The 14,108-nt window shown below is 52.2% G+C and overlaps 1 protein-coding gene across 3 annotated transcripts; it reads left to right on the forward strand.

Moving 5' to 3' along the window:
• Positions 1-652: 652 nt before the first annotated feature.
• On the forward strand, positions 653-11,229 carry C5AR2 (complement C5a receptor 2). 3 transcript variants are annotated; one of them, XM_086690219.1, is made up of 3 exons: positions 3,150-3,335; positions 3,488-4,420; positions 8,579-11,229. In XM_086690219.1, exons 2-3 carry the CDS (start codon positions 4,397-4,399, stop codon positions 9,605-9,607), a joined length of 1,053 nt encoding a protein of 350 aa, XP_086546345.1. In that variant the 5' UTR covers positions 3,150-3,335; positions 3,488-4,396; the 3' UTR covers positions 9,608-11,229. The 3 variants fall into 3 exon arrangements, with proteins under 3 accessions (XP_086546347.1, XP_086546345.1, XP_086546346.1); XM_086690221.1 differs by lacking the exons at positions 3,150-3,335; positions 3,488-4,420 and adding an exon at positions 653-790; XM_086690220.1 differs by lacking the exons at positions 3,150-3,335; positions 3,488-4,420 and adding an exon at positions 5,867-6,426.
• The last annotated feature ends 2,879 nt before the right edge of the window (positions 11,230-14,108 follow it).

Consider the following 14,108-nt stretch of genomic DNA (forward strand, 5'->3'; position numbering starts at 1 on the left):
TTTCCTTTTATTAATTTTTTAAAAATGTTTATTTATCCTTGAGACAATACGAGAGGCAGAGTGCAAGCCTCGGAGGGGCAGACAGAGGGGAGACACAGAATCTGAAGCAGGTTCCAGGCTCTGAGCTGTCAGCACAGAGCCCGACGCGGGGCTCAAACTCACGGACCATGAGATCATGACCTGAGCCGAAGTCAGATGCTTAACCCTCGGAGCCACCCAGGCGCCCCAACCGGCCTGTTTTTAAAAGATCGTCCCGTTCGGCACCTGGGTGGTTCGGTCGATTGAGCACCGGACTCTGGATTTGGGCTCGGATCATGAGCACGGCCAGCTTTCCCGGGGGTGGGGAGTCGGCTGCAGACGGCGAGGTCTTTCCCTCACTCTGATCTGGGAGGGAGACGTTGTCCCAAGAGCTGGCGCCCCGCAATGGTCTTCTGGAAACACTCGGAGGTCAACGCGTGGGATCCAGGTGGCTTCTCTGAGGTGGTGAGCCGCCCCGCCCGGGGAGAAGGAAGTGGGCTGAAGTGCCCGGCCGTTGCCACATCTGGGGTTTGGGGGGATCTGCTGGCTCAACAAGTTCTGAGGAGGAAGTGGGGGAGAAAGAAAGTGGATGATTGGGTTTGGCTGAGCTGGCTGTGTCCGTCCCCCGGCCCCCTGCCTACCACCGCCACCAAGTGCCCCGACACCCACCCACCTATTCCTCAGACCTGGCTCCCCCAGGCCCCCGGGGCAAAGCCTCCTCCCTGCACCTGTGCTGTGTGACCTCCCCGAACACCACACCTCTAACCCCCAGGTAGGTACCGTTCCAGATCAGCACGGTCTCATAGGAACACAATGCGAGCCATGCATGAAATCGTCCGTTTTCTAGCGGCCGGGCAAGAGGCAAGCAAAGCGAAGCAGAGAGAATCAGATACAATTAATTTGGGTGTTATTTATACTTTTAAACGTTTGTTTATGTGTTTTGAGAGAGAGAGACAGAGAGAGAGAGCGCGCGTGCGCTTGTGTGTGAGCGGGGGAGGGGCGGAGAGAGAGGGGGAGAGAGAATTCCGAGCAGGCTCTGTGCTGACCGCAAACTCGGGGCTCGATCCGGTGAACCGTGGGGTCGTGACCTGAGCCGAAATCAAGAGTCGGACACTTACCCGACTGAGCCACCCAGGCTCTGTACTTCTGGAGCTCTATGTGTCTAACGGGCCCAGGTTCTAGGGTGACATTCTACACTCCTGTGATTCAAATAGTCTGTGACTAACACTGTAAGATCCCTTGGGTCAAATAGCCATTCACCCTGCGGGTTCGAGCCCCAGGTTGGGGATAGAAATTACTTAAAAAATAGAATCTTTAAAGAAAATAAGTGAATCTACAAAATGATGTTCGGGTGAACCCTGTGAAATTGCCAAACTTCATCCCATTGTGGGGTGAGGAGGTATAATGGCTTATTGTTTATTATTTAAAAAAATTGTAAAATACAAGTCACGCAAAAAGTCACCATTAATGGCATTTAGTACATTCCCAGTGGGGTGCAGCTGTCACCACGATCTGGTTCCGGAACATTCCCGTCACCCCAAAAGACACCCCTCCCTGCCCCCCAGCTCCTGGCAACCACTTACCTGCTTTCTCATCAGATATTTGTCGGAATGCGACCTATTTGCACCCACAACATGGCAATTTCCTATGTCAACTTCACCTTTTTTTTTTTAAGTTTATTTATTTATTTAAAAAAAAATTTTTTTTTTCAACGTTTTTTATTTATTTTTGGGACAGAGAGAGACAGAGCACGAACGGGGGAGGGGCAGAGAGAGAGGGAGACACAGAATCGGAAACAGGCTCCAGGCTCCGAGCCATCAGCCCAGAGCCTGACGCGGGGCTCGAACCCACGGACCGCGAGATCGTGACCTGGCTGAAGTCGGACGCTTAATCGACTGCGCCACCCAGGCGCCCCAAGTTTATTTATTTTTGAGAGAGAGAGAGAGAGAGAGAGGCAGAAAGAGTGGGAGAGAGAGAGAATCCCAAGCAGGATCCAGGGCAGAGCTCGATGCGGGGCTCGGACTCCCAAACCGTGAGATCATGACCTAAGCTGAAATCAAGAGTCTGACGCTTCACCGACGGAGTCACCCAGGAGCCCCTCTCAACTGAACCTTCTAAAGTGTTCTCCTTTGGAGTGCCTGGGGGGCTCCGTCGGTTAAACGTCCGACTTCGGCTCAGGTCATGATCTTGCAGTCTGTGAGTTCGAGCCCCGCGTCGGGCTCTGTGCTGATGGCTCGGAGCCTGGAGCCTGTTTCAGATTCTGTGTCTCCCTCTCTCTGACCCTCCCCCGTTCGTGCTCTGTCTCTCTCTCTGTCAAAAATAAATAAAAACATTAAAAAAACTTTAAAGTGTTCTCCTTCTAGATTCCCTGTGTTGAGGGGCTGGGACTTGGCATCTCGTGGGATGGCTGTAAAGGAATCCCACCCCCTGATTGGCCCCTCACTTTTTATAAATCTGTCGTCCCCACCCCCTCATCCCTCGCCCCTGGCCTCTGCAGCCTGTAGAGACACTGTCCTCAACCCACAGCATCCCCCAGGCCCCCAGCGCCAGGGACACCGGAAAACCTCGGCCTCCCAGAATCCGAGAAACGTGCACCCTGAGACTCAGGCGCTGAGTTTTATGAAGATCTAACGATTTGAGCAGTTTTAGCCCAATCTGTAAACTCCGGATGAGACTGAGGACGGACGGTCCCCGGGTCTTTTCGGACCGGGACGGGTTCCTATAGGGTGTGGGAGATGAAGGGGTCTCCCGGAGCAAGGCAGGGACGGAGGGGACAATTGTCTCCTCGGGAAGGTCTGGGGCCATGACAAGGTTTAGCCAAGACGCGGTCACCCAGGGAGGGGCCGGGAGACGCCCCAAGTCACTAGCGCAGTGAGTTCCATCCAGTTTGTTGACTCAGAACAACTTCCTCTAACAACATGATCTTACTCTCTACACAACAGCAAAAGAAACATTGTAAATACGTCCTCTCAGCCCCTGAAGCACACACAGAGAGAAGTACAAACACAGAAAACTGCTGAATAGGGGCTCTGGGATCGGAGAGTCACTTCCTCTTGCTAAGCCTGCGTCCTTTTTTTTTTTTTTTGGTCACGTTTACTTATTTTTGAGAGAGAGAGAGAGAGAGACAGAGCGTGAGGGGTGTTCGAACAGAGAGAGAAGGAGACGCAGAATCCGAAGCAGGCTCCAGGCTCCGAGCTGTCAGCCCAGAGCCCGATGCGGGGCTTGAACCCACGAACCGTGAGATCATGACCTGAGCCCAAGTCGGACGCTTAACCGACGGAGCCACCCAGGCGCCCCAAAGCCTGCGTTCTTAAAATGTAAATTTTAAGAGTTTCTGTTACAGTCTTTCTGCTGTGGATTTAGCACAGGGGAAGCCACCTCCGACGTGCCGGGCACTGTCAGATTCGTATGTGTGTTTTAAATCTCTTTACCGTTTTTTTTTTTTTTTTTTTTTTCCTGCTTTCTGCAGAAAGTCCACTGCACAGGAGAGGAAACTGAGGCTCAGAGAGGCGGAGACCCCCCCTCCCCCCCTCCCAAACTCCTCAGCAGGGGACCTGAAATATGAGTCCTTCTGGTTCTCTCGCCCACGTTCTCAGCCTTTGCGGCTGTGCTGGGAGGGAGGTTAAGGACCGTGCGGCCAACATCTTCCCATTCTAAAGATGGAAAACTGAGGCTCACAGGAGGGATAGGATTTGTTTGCGTTTTGTCGGCTCTGAGGCCTCAGGCCCTGTGTTTGGTGGCCTTGGGCTTTTTGTGGGGACCGTGACCCTGAGCCGTCTCCCTCAGCGCACGGAAGGCGGGAGGCGTGTTTATCTGCCCTTGGGGCTCTGCGGAGGGAAGAGAGAGAGGGGCTGGGCACGCGGTTGGAGGCTGGGAGGCAGGGAGAGGGCAGCGAGCGCTTGGTGAGGGTGACCTCAGAGGGTCCCATGGGAGAGTGAGTCTAGGCCCAGATTCCCACCCCCCCATCCCGCCCCCCCAGGTCTTGAAGGTCAAACCGCACGCAGGTGTGGCTTCCAGGAATCGGTGACTGGTGACATTGATCCTGGGGTTGGTGACACGGGGTCAGCCCTCCACCCACCCGAGCCCTCTCCGGCTTCATGCGCTGCCCGGTAATTTTGGGATATGTGAGTCATGAGAAGAGTACAAGACAAACACACCCCGGGGAGTAGGACAAAGCCACTCCTGTTTTTCCTGGCTGTGGAGATCTGCTGGGGCCCGTGATTCGGCGGTGCCCGGCGGCATCCCGTGGGAGCCCTCGGCCAAGGGGACGGGCTTCCAGGAATCTCCCCCCCCCGGCTGCCAGACGCCCGGAGAGACCTCAGACCTCCCGGGTCCCGGCTGTGAGCCCGGCTCGTGCTTCAAGTGGCATTGGGTCAAGATGAGGGTCCTCTTACAAGAGACGGTAAGGATGCAGGGAAGGGAGGGAGGGAGGCGTCGCACCAGCTTGGCCTTTCAGACGAATGATTGTCAGAAGCTGGGAATCAGTCCTGGGACTGGAGAGATGGAACCCTCTCACCATTCCGTTGCGATTCCAGACCCTTGGAATTTACGCGGGCAGCCAGGCAGAAAAGCTTGGGGCAAAGGACCCACGTAGCCCTCCCACCCAGGTGGAGGTCAGTCTTCAACCTCCAGGATCTCGGGCAGTTTCTGGAGACCCCAGCAAATGGCAACGCGTCCCGTGACCTAGCCCTTCGACTCAGTCATCCCACTTCTTAAGACTTTGACTTTATTTTCATGTGTAACATACACACACACAAAAGTGGGCACGTCAGAACCAGGAAACTCAGCGTATCCCCACGAGCCGAGCTTGCACAGGCAGTGAGCACCCCGGTCAAGAAATAGCACGATCCACGGGGCGCCTGGGTGGCTCAGTCGGTTAAGCGGCCGACTCCGGCTCAGCTCATGATCTCGAGGTCTGTGAGTTCGAGCCCCGCGTTGGGCTCTGTGCTGACAGCTCAGAGCCTGGAGCCTGTTTCGGATGCTGTGTCTCCCTCTCACTGACCCTCCCCCGTTCATGCTCTGTCTCTGTCTCAAAAATAAATAAACGTTAAAAAAAAAAATTTAAGAAATAGCACAGTCCAGGGGCGCCTGGGTGGCTCAGTCGGTTGAGCGTCCGACTTCAGCCAGGTCACGATCTCGCGGTCCGTGAGTTCGAGCCCCCTGTCGGGCTCTGGGCTGATGGCTCAGAGCCTGGAGCCTGTTTCTGATTCTGTGTCTCCCTCTCTCTCTGCCCCTCCCCCATTCATGCTCTGTCTCTCTCTGTCCCAAAAATAAATAAACGTTGAAAAAAAAAATTAAAAAAAAAAAATTTAAGAAATAGCACAGTCCAGGGGCGCCTGGGTGGCTCAGTCTGTTGAGCGTCAGACTCGATCTCGGCTCAGGCGGTGATCTCCCCGTTTGTGAGATCGAGCCCCGCGTTGGGCTCCTTGCCGAGCGTGAAGCCTGCTTAAGATTCTCTCTCTCCCCCTCTCTCTCTCTCTGCCTCTCCCCGCTCTCAAAATTTAAAAAAATTTTTTTTTAAGGTTTATTTATTTATTTGGAGAGAGACAGAGACAACGTGAGCGGGAAAGCGGCAGAGGGAGAAGGAGACAGAGAATCCCAAGCAGGTTTCGCGCGGTCAGCACAGAGCCCGATACGGGGCTCGAACTCACGAAAACGCAAGATCGTGACCTGAGCCGACACCAAGAGTCGGACGCTTCACCGACTGAGCTACCCAGACGCCCCTCAACATACATAAATATTAAAAATAAAAAAAAGAAATAGCCCAACCCTGGTCCCAAAGTGCCCTCCCGTTCCCCCAGTCACTAACCCCCCCAGATAATTCTTCTGCTCGTTTTTTTTTCTTTTTTCTTTTTTTAATTTTTTTAACGTTTATTTACTTTTGAGACAGAGAGAGAGACAGAGCATGAACAGGGGAGGGTCAGAGAGAGAGAGGGAGACACAGAATCTGAAACAGGTTCCAGGCTCTGAGCTGTCAGCACAGAGCCCGACGCGGGGCTCGAACTCACGAACCGCGAGATCATGACCTGAGCCGAGGTCGGATGCTTAACCGACTGAGCCACCCAGGCGCACCTGAATTTTTAAAGCCTGCACACACACACACACACACACACACACACACACACACACAAAGTGGCCAGGTCTCTTAGCAGCTAGTTGGCAGCTAGTTGGCGGGGTGGAGGGGGCAGAAGTTGTCCCAACTTCCCCTCTGCTCTTCCTGTTGTGTCAATGCCAGATAGGGCTCTGGGTAGGGCCAGCCAGCCCACGAAGACTCAGCAGACAGCCACAGGGTCAGGTCTGACATTATGCGGGATCGTCTACGGTCTACCTGAGCCCTTTGTCTGTGCCACGTGATTTACACACACCAACTCCTCAAGGCCTCCTTCCCCTCCGCCCCAAACCGATGAGGTAGGTCCACCTCCGTGACTCATTTCTCAGATGAGGAAACCGAGAGAGAACCAACTGAAACTCAGTTACAGAGCCCGGGTCTGCTCCGGGCCACGGGCTGTCCTGCCTTCTGAATCTAAGATTTCGGGGTGAATATATTCTAGGGCCCGGAGGTCTGGGGTGGGGCCAACCCAGTTCAAAACTCGGCTCTGTTACTTGCTTAGCTGGATGGTCTTAGGGAGGTTATTTCTCTGTGCCTGTTTTCTCATCTTCAGAAGGGGTGCAATAACAGTGTTAGAATCAGAGGGTTGTTATAGGGATCGAATGATTCACTGTTCCTTGAACGTGACCGGCCATGTTCTCACCACAGGGCCTTTGCACTGGCTGTTCCCTCTGCCTGGAACTCTCTTCTCTCAGATCCCCACACGGCTCATCCCTCTCGCCTCCTTTATGGCTTTGTTCAAACGTCACCTTCTCAGGGAGGCCGTCTTTGACCACTTATTTAAAATTCCCTGTGTGATTTTTCTTTTTTTTTTTTTTTTTGCCATAGCATTTATCACTTTCTAAGATACTGTATTTTGCTTCTTTATTCCTTGTGTGACTTCCTTCCTCGTCTGCCTCCATCCACCTAGAATGTCACCCCGTTGTGTATTCAGTGCCTGGAACAGACAGGGTACTCAGGTGCTAACTTGAATGAATGAATGAATGAATGAATGAATCTCCTAACGGAGAATTCGAGATTTTATTTTTCCTGTTTTCCTGACACTATCATGACTCTACAAAATTGCTCTTAGTAGGGGGCGCCTGGGTGGCTCAGTCGGTTGAGCGTCTGACTTTGGCTCAGGTCACAGTCTCGCCGTTTGTGAGTTCGAGCCCCGCGTCGGGCTCACTGCTGTCAGCGCGGAGCCCACTTTGGATCCTCTGTCCCCCTCTCTCTCTGCCCCTCCCCTGCTTCCTCTCTCCCTCAAAAAATAAATAAGACACATTTTTAAAAAATTTTATTTATTTTTGAGACAGAGAGACAGAGCATGAGTGGGGGAAGGGCAGAGAGAGAGGGAGACACCGAATCTGAAGCAGGCTCCAGGCTCTGAGCTGTCAGCACAGAACCTGATGAGGGGCTTGAACCCACGAACCGCGAGATCATGACCTGAGCTGATGTCGGACACTCAACTGACAGGGCCCCCCCAGGTGCCCCCATAGAGGACATTTCCATGAACACACAGCGCTGCTCTGGAAATTCCAAATAGTAATTGGCTAGGGTTCTAATATAATATTTGGGGATTCCAAAAATTGTTTTATCACGATCATTTTTTTATATAAAAATATATTTTTTTTTTTTTTTAAATCATTTTAACTTTTTTTTTTTTTTTTTAATTTTTTTTTTCAACGTTTATTTATTTTTGGGACAGAGAGAGACAGAGCATGAACGGGGGAGGGGCAGAGAGAGAGGGAGACACAGAATCGGAAACAGGCTCCAGGCTCTGAGCCATCAGCCCAGAGCCCGACGCGGGGCTCGAACTCACGGACCGCGAGATCGTGACCTGGCTGAAGTCAGACGCTTAACCGACTGCGCCACCCAGGCGCCCCTAAAAATATTTTTTTAATGTTTATTTATTTTTGAGAGACAGAGGCAGAGCACGAGCGGGGGAGGGGCGGAGAGAGAGAAAGAGAGGGAGACACAGAATCCGAAGCAGGCTCCAGGCTCCCAGCTGTCCGCAGGCAGCCCCACGCTGGGCTCGAACTCACGAACCATGAGATCACGACCTGAGCTGAGATCAAGAGTCTGTCGCTGCACCCCCTAGGCCACCCAGGCGCCCCGATCGTGATCATGTCGTGACACTGTAGCGTTCCGGAATTCCCAAATGTTAAGAAGCCTGGGCTGTAACACTGGGACATTCTAGAATTCCCGCATGCTCTGGAGCTAGTTCTGGAATTCCAGGATTCCAACGGGGGGGGGGAGGGGGTGGGGGGCGGGCGTGCTGACGTGGCATCGTCCTCGAAGTCCAAGTCGCTCCCCAGCTAGTGGCAGGACCCGAACGCGCTGCGGTTCGGAGGCCGTCACAGCGTCTAGTCTCCAAGCCGCTAATGGGGCTCCCACCCCCTAGGATTCCGGGGACCCGGGGGGGGGGTGGGGGTTTCCTCCTCACTTTCCACGCCTTTCTCCCCGGTTCAGGTGTCTGGGGCCTGGATGGAGAACACGTCGGTCAGCTACGAGTATCGGGATTACGACGGGATTCCGGACCTCCCCGTGGACTGCATGGACGGCACCTGCGTCTCCAGCGACCCGCTGGGCGCCGCCCCGTTCCTGCTCTACGGGGCGGTCTTCCTGCTGGGCGTGCCGGGCAATGCCGTGGTGGCCTGGGTGTCCGGGAAAGAGGCCCGCCACCGGGTCGGTGCCAGCTGGTTCCTCCACCTGGCCGTGGCGGATCTGCTCTGCTGTTTGTCGCTCCCCATGCTGGCGGTGCCCCTCGCCCGCGGGGGCCACTGGCCGTACGGGGCGGTGGGCTGTCGGGCCCTGTCCTCGGCCATCCTGCTGTCTATGTACGCCAGCGTGCTCCTCCTGGCCGCTCTCAGCGCGGACCTCTGCCTGCTGGCCCTCAGGCCCGGCTGGGGGGCCGCCGCGGGGCGGGCTCGTAGGGTGCAGGCAGCCCGCGCGGTCGCCTGGACGGTGGCCCTGTTGCTCACCGTGCCTTCGGCCATCTATCGCCGGCTGCACCAGGAGCATTTCCCTCAACGCCTGGAATGTGTACTGGACTATGGTGGGTCCGCCGCGGTCGAGAACACCGTGACCGCCACCCGCTTCGTCTTCGGCTTCCTGGGCCCCCTGGCGGTCGTGGCCGGCTGCCACGGTGCCCTCCTGTGCCGCGCGGCCCGACGCCGCTGGCCACTGGGCACGGCTGTCGTGGTGGGCTTCTTTGTGTGCTGGGCCCCCTACCACGTGCTGGGGCTGGTGCTCGCCGTGGCCGCCCCGCACTCCGCGCTCCTGGCCCGGGCCCTGCGGGCCGAACCCCTGGTCACCGGCCTGGCTCTGGCTCACAGCTGCCTCAACCCCATGCTCTTCCTGTATTTCGGGAGGACGCAACTGCGCAGGTCACTGCCGGCCGCGTGTCACTGGGCCCTGAAGGAGTCGCAGAGCAAGGATGAAAGCGTGGTCAGCAAGAAATCCACCAGCCGCGACCTCGTGTCGGAGATGGAGGTGTAGGCTAGAAGGAAACTGGTTTGTGTTCTAATGTCCGATTTCGCAAAACTGGCTTCAGGCACGGCTGGATCCAGGGGCTCAATGATATCATCACTGATTTCTCTATCCATTCAACATCCATTCGTTATGCACCTGCTGTGTGTAAGGCCCTATTATAGGCACTGAGGAAGTGGCAGTGACCAAAACAGACACAGACCCCTCCCCTCGGGGAGCTGGCATTCTAGTGGACGAAGACTGACAGAAAGCAAGACGATATTCTCGTGGACGAAGACCAACAGAAAGCAATGGAAAAGTGAATATGGAATACATCAAGTGGTGATAAGTGTTAAGAAATCTAAAGGGGACGAAAAGGGCTGAGTGAGGCAGGGATATAGATCAGTCAGGCAAGGCTCATCGGGTAAGGTGATATTTTAGCCAAGACCCGAGGAAGGGAGGGAGAGGTCATGCTTAAAGTATGTTAAACACGGGGCTCAGCAAGTACAAAGGCCCTGAGGCACAATGTGCTTGGCATATTCCAGGAAGAGTGAAAGGGCCAGTGTGGAGGGAGCAAGAGGGAAAGCGGGGTGAGAAAGGGAGAGAGATGGTGGGGGGCCAGATTTGAAAGCCTCTCAGGCCATAGCAAGTGTCTGGAGATCCATGGGGGTGTTCTGAGCTACTCTTATCAGTTAAAATACACAAGACCCAGTAAATTTGAGTTTCAGGTAAATAACAAGGAAAAGGTTTAAAAATTTTTTTATTTTAATATTTTATTTATTCTTGAGAGAGAGAGAGAGAGAGAGAGAGAGAATGAGTGAAGGAGGGGCAGAGCAAGAGAGGGACACAGAATCCAAAGCAGGCTCCAAGCTCTGAGCTGTCAGCACAGAGCCCGACATGGGGCTCGAACTCACAAGCCATGAGATCATGACCTGAGCCGAAACCAAGAGCCAGATCCTCGACCGACTGGGCCACCTAGGCATCCCTGTAATTTTTTTTTTTTTTTCTAATCTACATCAGGTGACCCTTTTCTGAGCCCAAAGAGGTCTTGATCTGACTTAGATTTTAATAGGGTCCTTCTAGTTGCTGGTGGAGATGAGTCTATGGGGGTGGGGGGAAGGGACACGAGGAGCCATTGCAACAGCAAAGAGACTACTGCAATAGTCTGAGCAAAAAGTGATGGTGACTCGAGTCAGGGTAAGAGCAGAGGTAGTGAGAAGGTGACAGATTACAGGTGTATTTTGAAGGAAAGCCTACGTCCTCGCTCCTTAGCTTGGTATTTGAGGCTTCTCTCCACTACTGGACACGTTTATATTCTAGTATATTCTTGTAGCAGACAGAATAATGGCCCCTAATGAGGTCCACATCCTAATCCCCTGAGCCTGTGACTATGTGACCTACCGTGGCAAAGGGAACTTTGCAGATGTGATTAAGGATCTTGGGGGTGGGGAGACTATCTTAGATGATCTGCATGGGCCCAAGGGAATCACAAGGGTCCTTATCAGTCAGAGTCAGTGGCAGATGTAACAACAGAAGCAGATGTGAGCGACTGGAGACAGAATGCGGCCCCAGAAGGGGCTTACCGACACCTTGATTTGAGACTTCCGACCCCCAAAACTTACAGAATAAATTTGCATTGTTTTAAGTCACTACATTTGTGGTTACTTCTTAATTGGCAGCCACAGGAAACTCACACGGATCCTCTGAGCTGGATTAATTCATGCTTCTGGGCCGTTTCCCCAAGCTGCTGCCGTTGCCCAGAATGCCCTTTGGATCTGTGCTGCCCAATCTTACTCAAATTCAAATGAATTCAAATGCAACATTTAGTTTCTCAGTTGCATTAGCTTCGATAGCCACGTATCGCTGGTGGCTACCATATCGGGTCGTGCAGATATACAACCCTTCCACCACTGCAGAAAGTTCTATCGGGAAGGGCCCCTGGAGAATCTCGCCTGCTCACATCTTTTAAGTCACATAGTAGTGGCACCTGGATATAGAGTCTTTACTCCAGGACAGCATCTTACACATAGTTTCTCCTTTTTTTTTAATTTATTTTTCAACGTTTATTTATTTTTGGGACAGAGAGAGACAGAGCATGAACGGGGGAGGGGCAGAGAGAGAGGGAGACACAGAATCGGAAACAGGCTCCAGGCTCTGAGCCATCAGCCCAGAGCCTGACGCGGGGCTCGAACTCACGGACCGCGAGATCATGACCTGGCTGAAGTCGGACGCTTAACCGACTGCGCCACCCAGGCGCCCCCATAGTTTCTCCTTTAGGGTAATTCCATCAACAACACAGGGAAGGAACGAGAGATGCTTCATTTTATAAGATGAGGCTCAGGGAGCGGAGGTCGTTTGCCCAACGTCACACGGCAAGGAAATTACAGAGCTGAGATTTGACCCCACGTTCCCTTGACTCCAGTGCCCATGCTCAGAAATTTTCCTTCAAATGACACTCTCTCTGGGGAACCCTCTCTGATCCATTCCCCTCCAAAGGAGGGCGTAGTGTTCTCTTCTCTGACTTGAGTTTCTAGAACACAAGTTCTCAGGTAAAGCGTCAATCCCCCACAGGCAACCAGTGCGCTATTTTTATTCCTGTCTCTCCTCCCCCCATCCCAGGTCTTAGAAACATCAAAACAATCTTTGTCTACACCCTGTTTTCCAACTAGACCGTGGGCTCCTCAATGCGATGAGGTTCTCTTTCTTGCTATCTTTTTTCTCTATCTGCTACAGGGATACATAGTAGGTCCTCAGCAGTACATATTTTATTCCTGGCGTTTCATTCAGAGTTGACATGCATGAGTTATTACGACCAATATTCCCTCGTAGAATGAATTATGCCCTGAGACAATTTATAGAGCGTCATGAAAAGTCAGGGGAAACCCTGCTGTCAGTCCACTGGGGCCAGGTGCCATTTAGGAGAGCTTTTCTTTGGTATGTTTATCAAAAGACGTTAGTGGCTTTTGAAATTTATTGTCATTTATCACTGCATCAGCCTTACTTGTTTTTGAAAGAAGAATAAACTTCATGTAAGCCTTCAAAGGTATTTCTGTGAAACCGGGTCGTTAAAAGTAATCTTGCTTTTTGTTTGTTGTAACTTCCCCTTTTGTCTTCTTAATTTTGTTCGTTCTTGGAACGTGTTGATTTCCTTGTTTCTGATGAGCCGGGTCCCAATAGAACTAGTTTCAAGTTTTTTACTCATTCCTCATGTTGGTAGTTTGTGACTTACATCTTGACTTTGTATTTTTGCTCCCTCCCGTTTTTCTTTACAAATAAATTGTTCGCTTTTGCAAATTTCAAGAAGTGCTTAGTCAGTTTCTTCCCCTTCTTTTGACAATGACAGATGAACGGGCCTCTCTGTGTTCACATTGTTTTCCGAAGGTTTGTATTTGTAATGACATCCACCTTGGTGTCCAACCCGTAACTGACTAATTCACTCACAGTGAAACTCTGGGGTTTTCTCTCTGAGCCCTCCCCTCCTATTTTCCTGATCTCAGTTGATGGCAACTCCGTATTTGCAGGCACTCAAGCCAAAAACGTTGGAGTCATCCTTGACGCCTTGCTCTACCTTAAGATATCCACAGAACGCGATTACTTCTTGCCACCTTCTCTGCCATCATCCTGGTCCGCAATCTCTCCCTTGATTGTATCAGTGGCCTGCCCGGTCCTCTTTCCTCATCTGGGTACCCTGTAGTCTGTTTCTCACACACTGAGCCAGAGGATTCAATTAAAATCTAAGTCAGATCATGCCTCAGGTCCCTCCTCTGCTCAAACTCCTCCCATGGCTCCCATCTCACTCCGATGAGAAGCCAAAATCCTCACCAGAGTGTATCTGATCTATCTGCCTTCTTTCCTCACCTCATTCCCTGCTGTTTCCCCCTCCACACAGGCCTGCTTGCTGACCTTGGAACGACCAGTTTTGTTGCCATGGAAGTCTCTGCGGTTTCTATTTCCTTTACCTCCAGGGGGCTCCGTGGCTTGCTGCCTCACATATTTCGACTCTCTGCTCAAATGCTGCTTCCTTGGAGCTGTCCTCTTTGATCATGCTACTTAAAATGATAACACTCCTTGCTCCTTTTCTGCTTTGTTTTTCTCCAAAGAGCGTGACAGTGCTTCTTGGCAATTCTTTTCACTTACGTGTCTGTTTCCCCTACTAAAACCAGAGTTCCGGCGGAGGAGGGACTTGATCTGTCTCGTCTGCTGCTGTATGCTCAGTGCCTAGAACTGGGTCTAGAACTGAAGGCCGTAGCTTCTCAATGGCAGTATCATCTTAAGGAAAAAGGGGAATGGCAGGAGAATACAATAAAAATGAAAGCTCTAACATTTATTGAATGCCTACTATGTACAGTAGGAAAAAAACCCAATGTATTACCTTATGTATACACTTTCGCTTACTTTCCCCAACGGTCTTGAAAAGGAGATATTATCCTCATGTTATAAATAGGGAAACTGAGGCTCAGACCCGCAATGACTGGGGCATCTAGGACTAGAAAGGACTCTATTTTCTCATTCATTCAACAAACATTTACCG

Source organism: Puma concolor, chromosome E2, assembly GCF_028749965.1.
Source record: "Puma concolor isolate L17-30 chromosome E2, mPumCon1.1.hap2, whole genome shotgun sequence".
Classification (NCBI taxonomy): Eukaryota; Metazoa; Chordata; class Mammalia; order Carnivora; family Felidae; genus Puma; species Puma concolor.

Coding starts and splice junctions, on each gene's coding strand:
- C5AR2 (XM_086690219.1), top strand. CDS start 4,397: ATGAGGGTCCTCTTACAAGAGACG. Junction 4,421..8,578: donor GGGTCCTCTTACAAGAGACG/GTAAGGATGCAG, acceptor TCCCCGGTTCAG/GTGTCTGGGGCCTGGATGGA.